The sequence below is a fragment of the Patiria miniata genome, unplaced genomic scaffold, assembly GCF_015706575.1.
Source record: "Patiria miniata isolate m_02_andy unplaced genomic scaffold, ASM1570657v1 HiC_scaffold_3, whole genome shotgun sequence".
NCBI lineage: Eukaryota > Metazoa > Echinodermata > Asteroidea > Valvatida > Asterinidae > Patiria > Patiria miniata.
In genome coordinates, this window is record NW_024037069.1 from 15391928 (window position 1) to 15406603 (window position 14676).

The 14676-nt window shown below is 38.1% G+C and overlaps 1 protein-coding gene across 8 annotated transcripts in view; it reads left to right on the forward strand.

The window, feature by feature from the left end:
- The first annotated feature begins 1399 nt into the window (after positions 1 to 1399).
- Positions 1400 to 14676, forward strand: part of LOC119738186 (membrane-associated guanylate kinase, WW and PDZ domain-containing protein 2-like) — a 79745-nt gene continuing 66468 nt past the window's right edge. For 3 of the 8 annotated variants that reach the window (XM_038212942.1, XM_038212940.1, XM_038212941.1), the window contains exons 1-2: positions 1401 to 1561; positions 4020 to 4504. In XM_038212942.1, the coding sequence (XP_038068870.1) occupies positions 4192 to 4504 (313 nt within the window). In that variant the 5' untranslated portion in view covers positions 1401 to 1561; positions 4020 to 4191. Of the gene's footprint in view, positions 1562 to 4019; positions 4505 to 14676 lie in introns of all 8 variants that reach the window. The other 5 variants (XM_038212934.1, XM_038212939.1, XM_038212937.1 and 2 more) reach the window with 4 other exon arrangements.

Genomic DNA, 14676 nt, shown 5'->3' on the forward strand with positions numbered 1-14676 from the left:
GGTTTTAATGTTTATTTGTTGATTGAGAAACGAAATGAAACAAAAATCTCCGGCCTGAAAATATGCATTTTTTTGCCCAAATCTTCAGCGTTATCACAAAGGGACGAATTTGGCTAAAATGAAGTTTGTTTTTCCCGGAAAAACAAATTTAGGCCAAAATGAACTAAGTGGATAACAGCGGACATCCAGAAGAAGTAGTTTTGTCAAAATCAGTTGAAATTATCGAGATCATGAAAACCAATCAAGGGAACAATTTCAACCAAATCGTTTTTTTTTTTTTTTTTTTTTTTCAGTTTCCACGATCACGATCGTACAAACAAGAGACGTATTTTCCAGCGCGCGGGATAGGTAAAACAACGCGCGCGTAGGATTTTGAGCTTTCACCAACAGACACATCTCTATGGAGATTAATTATTCCGCAGTTAATTGATCTATTATTCAATAATTCGATTTTGTTTAAGTTAAAGTCTCAGCTTACTATCTGTATCGAAAAGTAGTCAACAGTGTGCTCTATTGGCCAAATCTTTATTTAAAAAAATGACCAACTCAAAACCCTATTTTCTCAAAACCACTGTTCACCGCGTGCCAAATTCGTCCCTTCGTGAAAACGCTGACGAAATATTCGAATGGTATTTTTCCGTTAAAATAAATCCTCTAAACTGAAAAATTGTTGGAAATACAAATTTGTTGAATGGTGAGCTTTTCCTCCCCCTCTCCTTTTCCTTCTTTGTTTTAATTCTGTATGATGAATCAGGAGCGTCCCCTCAACCACAAGATATTTTCCTCCGTCTAGTACCCAGCCTGGTGTCTCGCCAGTGTAGTCCCCTCTTTGCATCTATCTCTGTACTGATTGGAGATCGGTGAAGAGAGTGGGCAGTGCCATCGTATAGGACTACCCTGTGACGTCAACGAATGGGCTAAGTTCTGCCCAATGTGTAGACCAGATGCATGAAAAGACCTCCAGCAAAAAAAAAATCAGTCGAATATAATTTTGTACTCTGGGACCTTGCCTTGTTTCTGAGGAGTATGCCTACCGTCCCTCCCTCTCCCCGCCCCACTTTTATGTCATACTGTGATTTTTTTGTAGGGGAGGGAATCAATAATCGTTTATTTCCCTTGACGAAAACGTCATTTATTGCGAAAACGTCATTCATTGGCAAATAAAGATTGGCAACACTGTGATATTAAATACGTTCATATTGAGGATGTAAATGACAACCGTTTTGATGCACCCTCGGAAGTTATCAACAGTATAGACTTGTTAAAGTCATTGGACGTCCACAAAATCGAGTATCTGTTTGAGAAGCGGTTCTCTGTATTTTGTGTTCCTCATCGCGTGTTTCCAACAAAGTACCAGTGACAACCACTGTCATGCATGGTACCCGAAATTCCGTCGCAATGGTATTGGGAAAACACTAGGCGTGAGCTGTGAACCAGCGAATAGCCATCAATCACCGAATAAAAATGTCGCCAAACGGACATTTTTGAAAGAGGAACACCCCATTCTGACGCGGAATGACTCACTGAAAACAACTGAAATGAATTTATTCAAACGTGACAGGTAAGTGCAAAGGAGTAGTAACGTAACGGCCCAGTCATGCAGCAGTTATGGGGGTCGGGTTCTTGGGACAATGGTGTAATTTCTGCGTGGGCAATCTGGACGCATAAGAAGTGTACGGGCTAGCATCGATTGCTGCCTAGCCTGTGTGGAGAACGTGACAGTGTGTGCAGTAGTTTTCATTCAATCTCACTTCAGTGCCCTGGCTGTACTGCATGCTAAGTGTTTCAGTGAGTCCAGCATGTTCAACTTCAATGTTTGCGTGTGTATGTCCAGTTTGGGACTAATTAAGGAAAACTCAAATAATATAGAGTAAGTAACACTCCTTGTTGTTCATTAATTTTTCACAGGGTGCCTCGATTGGGTGCCTCAGTCAGACTTTATTTCGCTGTAATTTTAAATTTAAACGTTAAAACTAAAAGAAATCCTTCACTGTTCAAACTAAGACACGGATCACTAAGACTAACAAGTAACATTCATAAAGAAAAATGAAGTGTACTTCAATAAAAAGTAGGATTGTATTAAAGTAAAGAAAAGTGAAGAAAATATTAAAAGTTCAAAAAAGAAACAAATTCTCACAGCGCTGATTTGATCCTGGGACCTTTGACTTCGTAGTCCAATGTTTTATCCAATTGAGCTACCAGAGTACTCTGGTTAGAAGGGCAGATATATTGTAAATGTGATATAGATTTGCAGTGGTGTTTTTGCGATGTCGTAAGTCGTAACAACAGTTGAAAATCGTGTTACGGCTGCACATAACGATAGCCACTATGTTCCAAAAATGGGCGATTTTTTTTTGGACAAACTTTGAGCTGAGTTGCACATTTAATACAAACACTTTAACAAAAAAAAATTGCAATTATTTTGTGTATCCAAATACTTCACATGATCTTTTAAACTTTTTTTTACTTAATTTCAAAATATTATTACAGTTTTTCACATGATTTTCATTGTAGAGTTTATAAATTAAATAACACCAGTAATTACCTGAATAATACATTTGGAGCTCAACAACAATCATGTTTGGTCATGAAGAAAGTCTGGAAAGGTCAAAGTGCACATCCCAGATTTGTGGTCTTGTGCAAAGTTTTTAGTTAAGCCTATAACCTTCCCAAATCCTCCCAAATCCTCTTAGAAAAATGGAGGATTTTGCAGGAAATGTATAACTGATTTAGGAGGATGCACTATGTCAAGGTCTTAGGCCGGACCTTGTGTTGTTTATGCTCAGCCGTGCATAAATTTAGGCCTATAGTATACTTGAAATCCTCCGCATTGCTCCAGGATGTCACTGGCTCCGTCTCAACATATTGACAGTGATTGCTGGAGGATTTTGCAGGATTGAGGCAGTGGTCACCCCTCCAGGGACCACCTGACCACATTCAAGAAATAACCGGAGAATTTTGCCGGAGTTAGGCTGTATGCAATTTTTACAAAGATGCAGTTGGAGGATTTTGCAGGATTGAGGTTGCATCCTAGCAAACATGCCTAGGGAGTAATAGCGTTAACCATTGGGCCCATTGCCTGGATAAGATTTTATCTTGACACCTTCACCATAGAAGATTGGAAAGAAACCCTTGTGTTTTTTTTCCCAGAAAGGTTAACTTGAATTGTACAACCACTATTGACACACACATACACACACCAACTGAAACATAGATTTTTTACACAAATTCAAACTTTTTTTAATACTGTGGTGCCAGGGGTTATTTAAATCCATCCTCATCTTCAAACTAAATTGAAGAAAATAATATTGAAACAGCAAGCAGATTTAAGTCTGTGTTCATTTTAAAGTATAAATTGCCGTTATTATTATTATTATTAAACCATATGGTTTGTGAAAATAATATGTACACTGTATACAACTGGTCAAACTATGTACACACAATGCACCTGCTGTACAGGTAGATTTGAGAAAACTAATTTACATTGGGTTGAGTGATAAATTACTTGTACAATAAGTGAAATTGCCCATGCGTTATTAGTAATAATATTACTTGGATTTAAAATGTACAGGCTAAAAATACATAGATTTTGTTATGCTTTTTTTTTTGCAATGAACAATATGATGTGTGCCACTGTATTTAAATTTTAAACGGTTCGGGTGCATTTATAGAGTAACTTTTCATCTCCAAGTAGGAATCTGTATGAAACTAAGAAAGTGCTGCAATCTATCTGCCATACACATTTTCAAACAATTTTACAGGGCATTGTACTGAGTGTGCACTTTTTTTCAGTGTGTATATATCGCTCGTAATCATCTTTATGCCATTAGGAATTTGAGACTATTTATGGAGCTTTCGGTGAGAGTGAATGTGTAATTGATTGATGAATATGGGATCTATTTACCAGAAAGCTATCAGGCGAGCGGGGATCTATTATTAAAAATACCAGATGGCTGCAGCGTACCGTTCCTAGTTTGCAGCTAATATTTCCCATCTTTGCTTTGTTTCTGACTATGCAGGCAGCGGACCGTTGCACAGTAAATCAAAGCTTTGAAATATATGAATAGATGAGAAAACCTACACTGGAAGTACATGTTCTCCTCAGTGCGACTTATTATCGTTTATGGTAGATGGAAGATACATTTGGAGTCAATACTTTAGACTGAGTGTTCCGCAACGCTGCCCACCACCATGACCAAAGACAACAAGAAGGGGACCAAGCCTCCCAAACACTGGAGCCAAAACGTCCACGAGATTGTGATCTCGCCGACGGAGGACGGCAGCCCCAACTTCACCGTCAGGGGCGGGGCCGAGAATGGGCTGTTCCCCTTCGTCGCGGACGTGCGCAGCGACAGGATCCTGTTGCGCTCCGGCAAGCTGCACACGGATGATATAGTGATCGAGGTGAACGGCCACAGGTTGCCCGGATTTACGCTGTGGGACATTGAGGCCCTTATGGCGCACGTCGGTCGCGCTCCTCTGCACCTCAAGACAGTCAAACAAGGTAAGTTTAAAAATAGGTATGCTTTCATGATGCATCAGTGGTGTGTTTCAGGAAGGTGGAGCTGTCAGTGATATGCACCAGCCATTTTTGTTTTGTTTAAAATGAAATGCTGGTAGTGAACATTACTTTGTACAGTAATTGCTAAATTGTAATCACTCATGGTTTTGAAATGACCACGTAGATTGTGTTTGTCTTTTAGACAATTAGTTTTGCTTCTATTTCCCATTGAGGAAATTGCTGTTTGGTTATTACGTTGTGAACGTGCAGAAAATTACACAAAATCTAAAATTGTGGATTACATCCTGATGACAATTTCATAACTGATCAGCATCACAAAGGTTGATGTTAAAAATTTTCCATTCTAGACCTGAAGGGTGTATATAAAAACAGGAATGCGTAGAAATGGACTACATTGTAATTGTAAACCTCTTTAAAGGGAATGTACAACATTTGCTTTTGCTGCAATTTTCAGAAATAAATGGATTTGGAGGATTAGTATGTTTATAGAAAATATTGTTAAACTGACTTAATTCACGTTTTGGGCTTGTAGATGCTGGAAAAACCAAGAAAACCTATCATATTCTTGTAGTCTGGTTCCCTGACCCCACTTAAGATGAAATGGAGCAATTAATACAATTTGGGGAAGGTCAGAGAATAAGTCTAGCAAGCTTGAACCTCTTCACAGGTGTGTAATCAATTGCAAAGAAAAGTCAGAATAACTAAGTAGGCACAGTTTTTGAAAAAAAGCCAGTTTTCTCCAACGCTGGTCGGCCGACCAGCGTTGGAAAAATACAGTTTTTCTTGAAAATGACAGCACACCAGGAGCCACGGTTTTAAAGGATGCTTTAGACTGTCATTCCCTAACAATTCAGTAAGGTATTACGTGATAATTTGATCATTCCGTTCTTTGATGTTTGCAAATGTTGTATCTTCCCTTTAACTTTGAGAAGTTTAATAAGCAGGCCAAAAACCTGAATTTTGAAACCAAAGTGACAGGTAATTTATCACCTTATTGCCGGACTGAAGCATTCAGTCAACACTCCTCCACTTGAATGAGTAGGGAGGCTGGGCCATTATTGTCTTGGAGTCCTTCCAGTAATTACTTGTCATTGATAAAAGATGACATGTGCACAGTCAATGCATCAACGGAAAACCTCACCTCTTTGTTCGTAAATGCAATTTCACATAGATTAGAATACTGAAAATACGTTTGTTGTTCATGTAAGCATTCTGCTAATACACTGCTATCCAACATGGATCTTAATAATGTACCATACATGATGGGCCTTGTTGAATCCAGAATCTGACTATTATTTTGTTGTACTACTACCCGGTACTAGGATGAAATTTGTTCAAATTGAAAAAAAAAATACATCAAAACCTTGCTTTTTAAAGCTTTATTGCAACTTACTGATACAGTAATCAACATACGTCAATGTAGAACTTAAGTTTTTCAAAACTTGCATCCAAAGCAACTCCGTGCAGAATGAAAGTAAAAAATTGAAGTCAAGTTCAAAAGGGAAGGCCTGTTGAGAAATGTATGGGCTCCTTTGGCTTTTTCTTATTTAAGTTTCTTTTTAAAATCAGTGTTCTTTCTTTGATGGACATAGTGGGGAAGAGCATAATCTGAAACTGTACATAAATGTACATGGAATACATTTTTTAAACGCATGCAGATGTAGATATACATGTAGGACTATCACTGCCCGGTTGTTACATATTTGTAGACAACTTACTTTACGATTACATTAGCATATTAAATGGTTCCTGATTCCTGATGTGCGTGTGCGTCATTGGAAACAAAGATGTGCAATTTTTAACCGCCATTACCATACCTTCTCTGAAATACAAAATAATACAAAGCTATTTGCTGAAAGGAATTGCAGATTAAGTTGCGCAGTCTATTCCCTGCTGGTTTTGGAATGAAGAATGTGCCTTGTGCACAAGATATCTTAAAGGGAGTGAGAAGGTGTTGTTTCAAGTTTATTTGTACAAGGAATTATTTTTGTTCCGTTATGGAGGCCCACAACTGCTGTTTTTCTTGCAATTTTGTTTTTATTAAAACTCTGACCTCAGCTTTAACCGATGCAAAAAGAAGTCTTTACTTAATAAGTAGGTCTTATCAAATGAATCTTGGAATGTTTTGAGGCCGGTTTGAGCTAAGATTTCACAAGACTTGATTGAAGCAGTGTGCTTCTGTTCAAGAATAGAAGTTTGGAACGGCAGGGTTTTTACCAAGAAAGACTGTTACTGAGTGAACAGCTCGGCAGGTAGCCTAACCTGGCTTGAACCCCTGCACCTGCTGCGATTTACCAGCCTTTGGTACTGGAGATGATGACTTGTTATGAAGTCAAAGTGTCACACCAACAATGGGTGTGAATTGCATGTTGCAGCTGGGAAAGGCTAATGACAAGAAAGTACAGTTCAGTATAAAAGGGCGTTTGTTTGTTTGTTTGTTTTTAGTAATAATGATTAGTGTTTATTGAATCAACATCATTTACTGAAGGTCACCTTAGGTGACATGTCTTGAGTGGTGCACTCTTGCATTTTAGGAATGTATGATTTTAAATGTTACAGAAGATGGAATGTTCAGGAAATTTTGATGTAATGTTAAAAGCAAATGTGTGTGCCTGATTTTGTAGCAATGTATTATGTACATTGTGATAAGCTGGGGGGGGGGGGGGGACGAAGAAAACAAATACATAAAAACATATCAAAACATTTTTCGGTATTTTAAGTCGAAATCCACAACTCAAATGGCTGTAAAGCTTGAATTCTATATCATAGACAGAAATTTAGGTGATTTCCAACGAATAATCAATTGACTAATTTTTGGAATAAAGAGTGTTAATTGATGAAATCGTGTTTCGTGATAAAATGTCGTGCATGTCGTGCACTGTTAAAATATCCACTTTATAGTTGAAGCTTCAACAGTTTAGGTTTGGAACATTCGTGTTTGGATTTTGAGTGGCGTTATTATTGGAAACAAGCAAAATGCATGAAAAGCTCCTGATTTTAGGATTTTTGAAAGATCCCTGTGAAATACGGAATTTGTGAGATTTCATCATACCGGTCTCTGAGCTTGTAGCCCCATGAAAGTTAGTTAAATTATAAATTGATGGTTTATCGCACAGTGGAGGATTTTGGAAGATTCAGAAGGTTCTAAGGTATAACACCTATGGAGTTTAGTCACATGAGAAATTAAACATCTCAGTATACTTAAAGCTATAGTCCATCATTTGCAGCCATCCGAAAAGTAACTGGCGTAATTATTGTTGAAAAACAAACTTGGTTGAAAGATAGTAAGGGAACTAAACTCCCTGTGAAATTATTCCTTCTGGGAAGCTGTCATTTTGAAGTAATCAACGAAAGAAGGCATTTCCAACGGTGATTCTTAAGAAGCACCATAGGAAAATTTAAATTAGTAGTTCGTTTGTTATTCAGCGCAGCGCGCACAAGTATTGGAACGACACACACGCGCGCGCGGTTGTTATAATTCGTCGGATCAGTGCGCTACAATGTACGTCGCGTATAGCTGCAATTCAAAACAATTCAAAACATGATTCAGTAACTTTTGATTTGAAATTGAGATCTTAGAATGCTGTTTTTCTCGGAATGTACAGCTGAAGCTTAGCTGAAACTTCATCAGGTTAGTTGTTCAGTATCCTTCATTAGATTTTGAACCCTTTTGTTGCTTCAAACGAACAAAATGCACAAATTACAAATGATGGACTATAGCTTTAAGTTACTGAACATAACAATGACATTGACAAGCAGGCCCTGATGACAAGAAACTTTTTACTCTCACCGATCATATTCCCCCCGACTCTCTGTTCGTGTACATTTATGCATGCAGAGTCTTCCTGAAGTAACTAATGGGTCCTGTAATATATTTCAATTTAGCATAGAGGAAGGCAGGCTTTCAGCAATATGCTTCCTGAATGTCTTAGGAAGTACTTTTACGTGTACATGTAAATGTACATTATGAAGGAAGCAACCTTTTAGACATGAGCCCATCTAACAACTTCCATCACGTAGTAATGGCAGCGCCGCGTTGTCACCGACGCCCCGTCCCAAGGCATTTTCTCAGGCAAGAGTAATGAGTCTACGGAATGACAAATTGGATTATTAGGAAGGAGTGGTCGATGAGCGATCCTGTCAGTAATGTCAAATTATAGGTGCTGTGGAGCTAATAAACAAGGGGATAAAATAAAAAATAAAAAATGTAATATTAAACGTGATGGAGTGATGCTTAGGAAGGTTGCATTGTGCAAAATGCACATGTCCTAATGTTGGATTGTTGGTTTTCAAGCTCATAACTTGATAAACTCTCCTTTTATTTGATCGTGCACAGAATTAAAAAAATCATCACATAAAATTAGCTCACCCAAGTCAGCCAAAGTAAGATCGTATTTCTGAGGCACTGTGACTAGTACAATGTCATGAACGTAGTCATATTCCACTAACACTAGGAAGTAACTGGCACAACTGTCTTATCAATCTCCTACAGCCAAAGCATAGCCGTATCAAGTTACATTATAAACAGTTTTTTACAGCCAGTGGATCCTGCATGATGTGAGAAAGGAGCACTCAACTGTTTAAAACAGTCACTTGATTTATTTTGACTGCTGGGTTGGCCTTGTTGATTTTGCCAGCCAAAGAAGGAGGGTTAGTTGATGAACTCCAAAGATTTTCATGAATTTTTTTTAGATCAGGAAGATTTCAAGTTGAAATTTAACCGGTGTAGGCGATATTTTGTGTCGATTGCCTCTTCAGTCCACATTGTGTTTGAGACTGTACATGTTCATTGAAAGTTTGCGCGTACACACTTCATTTTTGTGAGTGCATGTGTGTGCAAGTGATGTATTTTAAATGCAATGCATACATGTGTTCAGTTGTATACATGTATGCAATATAAATACATGTACACTACATACATGTACATGTACATAAAATGTATCATTTTTTTTGCTCTCATCTTCCACCCTACCACACCCTTTGCATGGTATACCACACAACAGAAACGTAAGAAAACTCACTTGCAACGTGAAAATCCCCCCCCCCCCTTCCCAATTCCGCGTCAGCCTAATTATCACTAATGGGCGAAGTATTAAGGTCGGGCCAGCTGCCTTTTATGCCCTGCAACAAATATTTGTCAATCCGCAGTATGGCAGCAGTGTGGACTCTCACCCCATCAAAATGAGACTAATCACTGCTTGACATGGTAAAGGCCCCAAGGAAGTAAACACCAAGCCTGATAGTGATATGCTGTGACCATGGAGAAATAAAACTGTGACCGACCTGTGCATTTTGAAGTTTGGATCTGTGAGCCACAAAAATCTGTGAAATTATAATGTATAATGTTTGTTTGCAGGTTGAAAAGGTTACATGTGGGAAATTCTGTAGAATCCAACGTACCGGTTACATCCCGACCACATGATGTACGTGTACAAGGTCGTTAAGGTGGTGGTACCTTATTAGTGGTACATGTGCATTGTGCCTCACACTAATTAGTGATGTATCACATTCACTTTTCCAACAGGAGCTCGCTAGTGTCTGACATGTACCGGTACATGTACATGTATGCCGAATTTACGGAATTGCCCATGTGCGAAACAGACAGCATAAAAAAGTGTTCTCAAAATCAAGCTTGAAACCTGGACTATGCAAATATGTATTGTGTGAATGTTATAGCAATAGGTAAAATTGTCGGAAGGACATTGTACATTTTTTTTATCCCTTATATTTGTGTACAGTTAAACAGAACCTTAGTAAGTCCAAGAAAAGGTCCCCTTTTTGTCCCATATGTAACACCTTGTTTTCTTTAATTACATAATCATCGCGAAGACTAATTAAATTCTTGTGCAGTCATCTACAGTATATGCAGACTAAATATTGTTGTTGACATTTTCCTTCTCATCAAAGTTGCACCAATCTTGGTGAAACCCTTTTGCTACATCAGTACATGTACATCAGGTACCAATGTTCCCTTTAGTTGGGACACAATGGCAATGGATCCATGAGTACGGTTACTTGAACGAGCAATGAATTTGGGTGATTTCAGGATGAATGTGTACTCCTAGTATGATTCATGCTTTGAGGAACCATCAAAGGATGAGAAACCATACTCCTTCCTTCCAAGGGAGTAGTCAACAAACAGGTAGTCATCACCCCCCTCCCCCCTTAAAAAAAAATTACATACTAAACCATCAGATTTTCCCTGTACAATGTACATGTACATAATGTATACATGTGTGCAGATTTGGGAAACCACCGCGAAACATATTGGCAGTGCATGATGCTGATGTGTGAACGGCTGAACGCTCTACTACTGGTTCCAGTTTTATTACCCTACTGCAGATATTTTATAATGTAAATATTTAGCAAATCTACACTGAAAAATAGTAAGAGTAAACATGTCAAAGTACATTTCAGCTCCTTGCATTTCTGCTGTTGAACTTTGTTTGCCAGAAGATGAAATATTTCCTAGGCTAGCAATTTTTTAAAGTTCAGCATTCATGGCCCCCATAAGCAAGGGGAGCAAGTGGCCCTGAAACTTGCTGTTGTTTACGTTTGTTTTTTATTCTACTTGGGGATCAATAGCTGAACAATCGATTGACCGGTTGGGTCTTTCTGTTGTGGGAAAACAACAGGCATTGTGAGAATGAACAGAAATGGAGCTTACCGGTACGACGTGAATAGGTGTGCATTGAAATCAACATAGTTACATGTACATGTACATGTGCCCGTTAACTATTGTAATGCTTTTACTGTAGGGCAGGCTATATTATAAATACATTATGCAATGTACATGTTCCGAGAAACTCTATGAAATATTTCCCTGTAATGTACGTACAAGAACGTTTAGTTTTTCTGATGACATTACCACTGATGTACCTGTACATACACATGGTTTACATGCTCATTTCCATCGATGCATATTTTTGCTCTTAATGTAGTATTGAGCATCGAGGCTTCACCCCGCCTGCTTCGCATATGATGTATGGAAGACTTTTAAATTTTTAAAATATAGGCCCACCCTACTTTAAATTTTTTTGCTAAACGTGGCAATAAAACGTTTAAGATCGTTACTTTGGCGCATAAAATCCAGGTACTGGTAGGTCAGGTTAGTGTAATTCAAAAACAATTTTTTTTATGGTCTCACACATCTATGATCTACATTACATACATGTACATGTACATTCGTACGTGTAGTGATGTACAATACATGTACATGCATATTTATTGATTTCCCAGTACTTACACAAAATTAAAGGGGCACTAGGTCCTGAAATCCCCGAAAATGTTATGTTTTGGATTGTTTACTTAGCCTATTTCAAACATCTGGTTGAAAGGAAACCAACCTAATGTCTTACCGTTCCCGAGAAAAGATGAAAAAAACCCACTTGTTTACATCGGACATGACGGAGTACGAAAACGTTTTTCGTGTCGTTCTCAGTGTACGATACATGTTGTGCATCTCGGGAACAGCAGTGACCAATCACCAATGCAAAAAAGAGGTTTCTTCAACGTCCGCAAAAGGCGAAAGCTTTACGAATGAAATACAACTACCGGTAGCATCAAAACATCTCGAATTTTTGGGGTCGCAAAAGTGGACCCCGAAATTTGTTACGTACGCATAATACAGGAATAACACAAAAACGCCCTGTTTTGAAAGGATAGTTGTGTGGATGTTTATATCCTACTTTCAAGTGTTATTTCCGATTTACATCATCTCGTTCAAAGCGCGTTTTGTAGCCCAATTGGGCTGTTCCAGGACCTAGTGTCCCTTTGAATTGTTGGCCCTGTTGCGTGTGTTATGAATGGTTGGTAAAAAAATGTTCTCAGGTATGTTTCTGGGAAAATATGCAGTTATTGCGTCTTTTGTTGTGGGTGTGATAAAAGCTTCCGAATTACGTATACCTACACTGTTATAAATGTGGAAATGTGCGCAACCCTCTCAAATCGCAAAATTGTAAAATATTATGGTACAGACATTTGTACATGTACTAGGGACTCTTCGTATCACAAGCGATCTACCGTTGCCATGCGACATCATCAAAAACATCATTACAATGATTGTATTCCCACACATTCAGGAAATCAGATTATTTTGAGCTAGATTAATCAGAAAATGCAATATTTTCCCCCTCAGGTTGATTTCTGTGGCACTTTTTTCCCCCTCACAGTCATGGGTTCCGAACAGAAAGTAGTGAGTAATAAGTTGGGTTTCATTGTTGGCTGGTTTGTTGCCAATCTTTGTGCTGGTTCTACCTGTACATGTTTGGTCTTCTGTGAAAAACCGAACTTTGGTGGGTCATTCTATTCAGTGTATTGTTTGCTGTAGTGTAGTAACAATGCCATTGATCCAGTGTCTGAGTTCACATGTACAAGAACTCACTCCTTGTTTTGTTGTGGTTTGCTGTTATCAAACACCAGCAGTGCAAAGTACACATGTACAAACAGTGGAAGATTAGGTCATGTGTAAACTGCTAGAGTTGCACTTGGTTGATTTCATCACTGACAAAGTAACATGGCAAATTAGAAGAATATGTAGAGTAAATGTGCACCAATACTTTGCACATATGAAATGTACTGCACAGAACATTCAATCACATGTACACATCTAATTCACAATGTATGCGTACCTGTACATGTACTGGTATGTAGCATGGGCAGTCTACATACACGCATATATTTGCAAACATGTACACCTGTTCAGTTGTAAACAACTAAACATTGACTAACCGGTACTTAATTGTTATAATCGATAAATGTAATGAGAATGATTTTTCTTTTTTAAATAAACAATACTCCTAGTCCTATTTAATTTCAAGCTGTTGATATTTTCCAGGTACTGTTGGTACATCATAAATGTTGACCCTTTAAGGTTCCTTTAACAGTATATTGTTTAATTAACCTGTTTGAATTAATTGTTTAATTAACCAATAAAGCACAAAAACGCTTGCATAACTTGAAGATTTGTTTATTATCAACATACATATACACAAGGCCAAGTGTTATGTGGCAATAAAAATTTTGACTTTAAAGTCAGAAATTTGACTTTAACAAAAATCCAGGTAGGTTGGGTTACTTTAAAACACACAATTTTTTTTTAGGCCTTGCCAACTTAAACCAATTCCATTGTGCTGAGCCATCTTTTACTTTTTAGTTCTGAAGACCGAGTTCTGAAGACTGAAGAAATATTTGTTATACATGTACACAAACTGTACATGGAAGATGCAACGTGTGGGTTAAATGGACATCTACTGGTAGGGAGTGAAATGTCGAAATACGAACCAGTAACATTTTCAACTTAATACCGGTAATTTCCCTAAGAAACTCCCTAATATATGAGACGAATGAGTGCTGAAATGACCCATTAATTTTGGGCTGGTGTTACATTGGGGACATCCACAAATAAACTGCCGCATACTTGCCATACTGTGAATTATTTGGGAAAGTATTAATGAAAAGGGTTCAAGTGACTTGCTCTGACAAATAATAAATGATATGCAGCCTAAGAACACAAACAGAGGCCATAGTTGATTTTATGAGTACTTTTACTATTTGCATACCGAGAATTCCATTTTCAGTACAAGTAGGACGCCAATAGAGTGAACACCATTTGTACTATGGTACTGGTAGGACTAACAAACTTTAGAATATATACATTTACATGTCATGCAGTAAAACAAATTATGTTACATGTGAAATCTTCTAAAACTGGGTGGATTTACATGTAGAGAGATCTGGATGTAAGGGTTTAACCCTAAATCCTGGGGCTCTTTTACTAGAAAGTATCCTGAATCCGCCCAAATCCACCAATTTTGTCATGCAAAAAATGCTGGTATCCTGAGTCCATCAGAATCCCCCAGTGTAGAAACTGGAGGTATCCTGAATCCATCTCGATGGATTCTGGCGGATTCAGGATACCATGGTTGCATAAAAAAAATTACAGCATGTTTTTCCATAGAGTCTTCAAAATCCATCACCTAAATTTCTGGTGGATTTTGACGGATTCAGGATACCATGCTCGCATGAAAATTGTGATGTGTGTTGTTGCATAGGATCCATCAAAATACACCAATGCATGGCGATTCTAGCATTGCATTGCCTGGATGGGTTATTTACATAATCTATTGTTTATATGCCGAGGCCTGTAGCCCCAA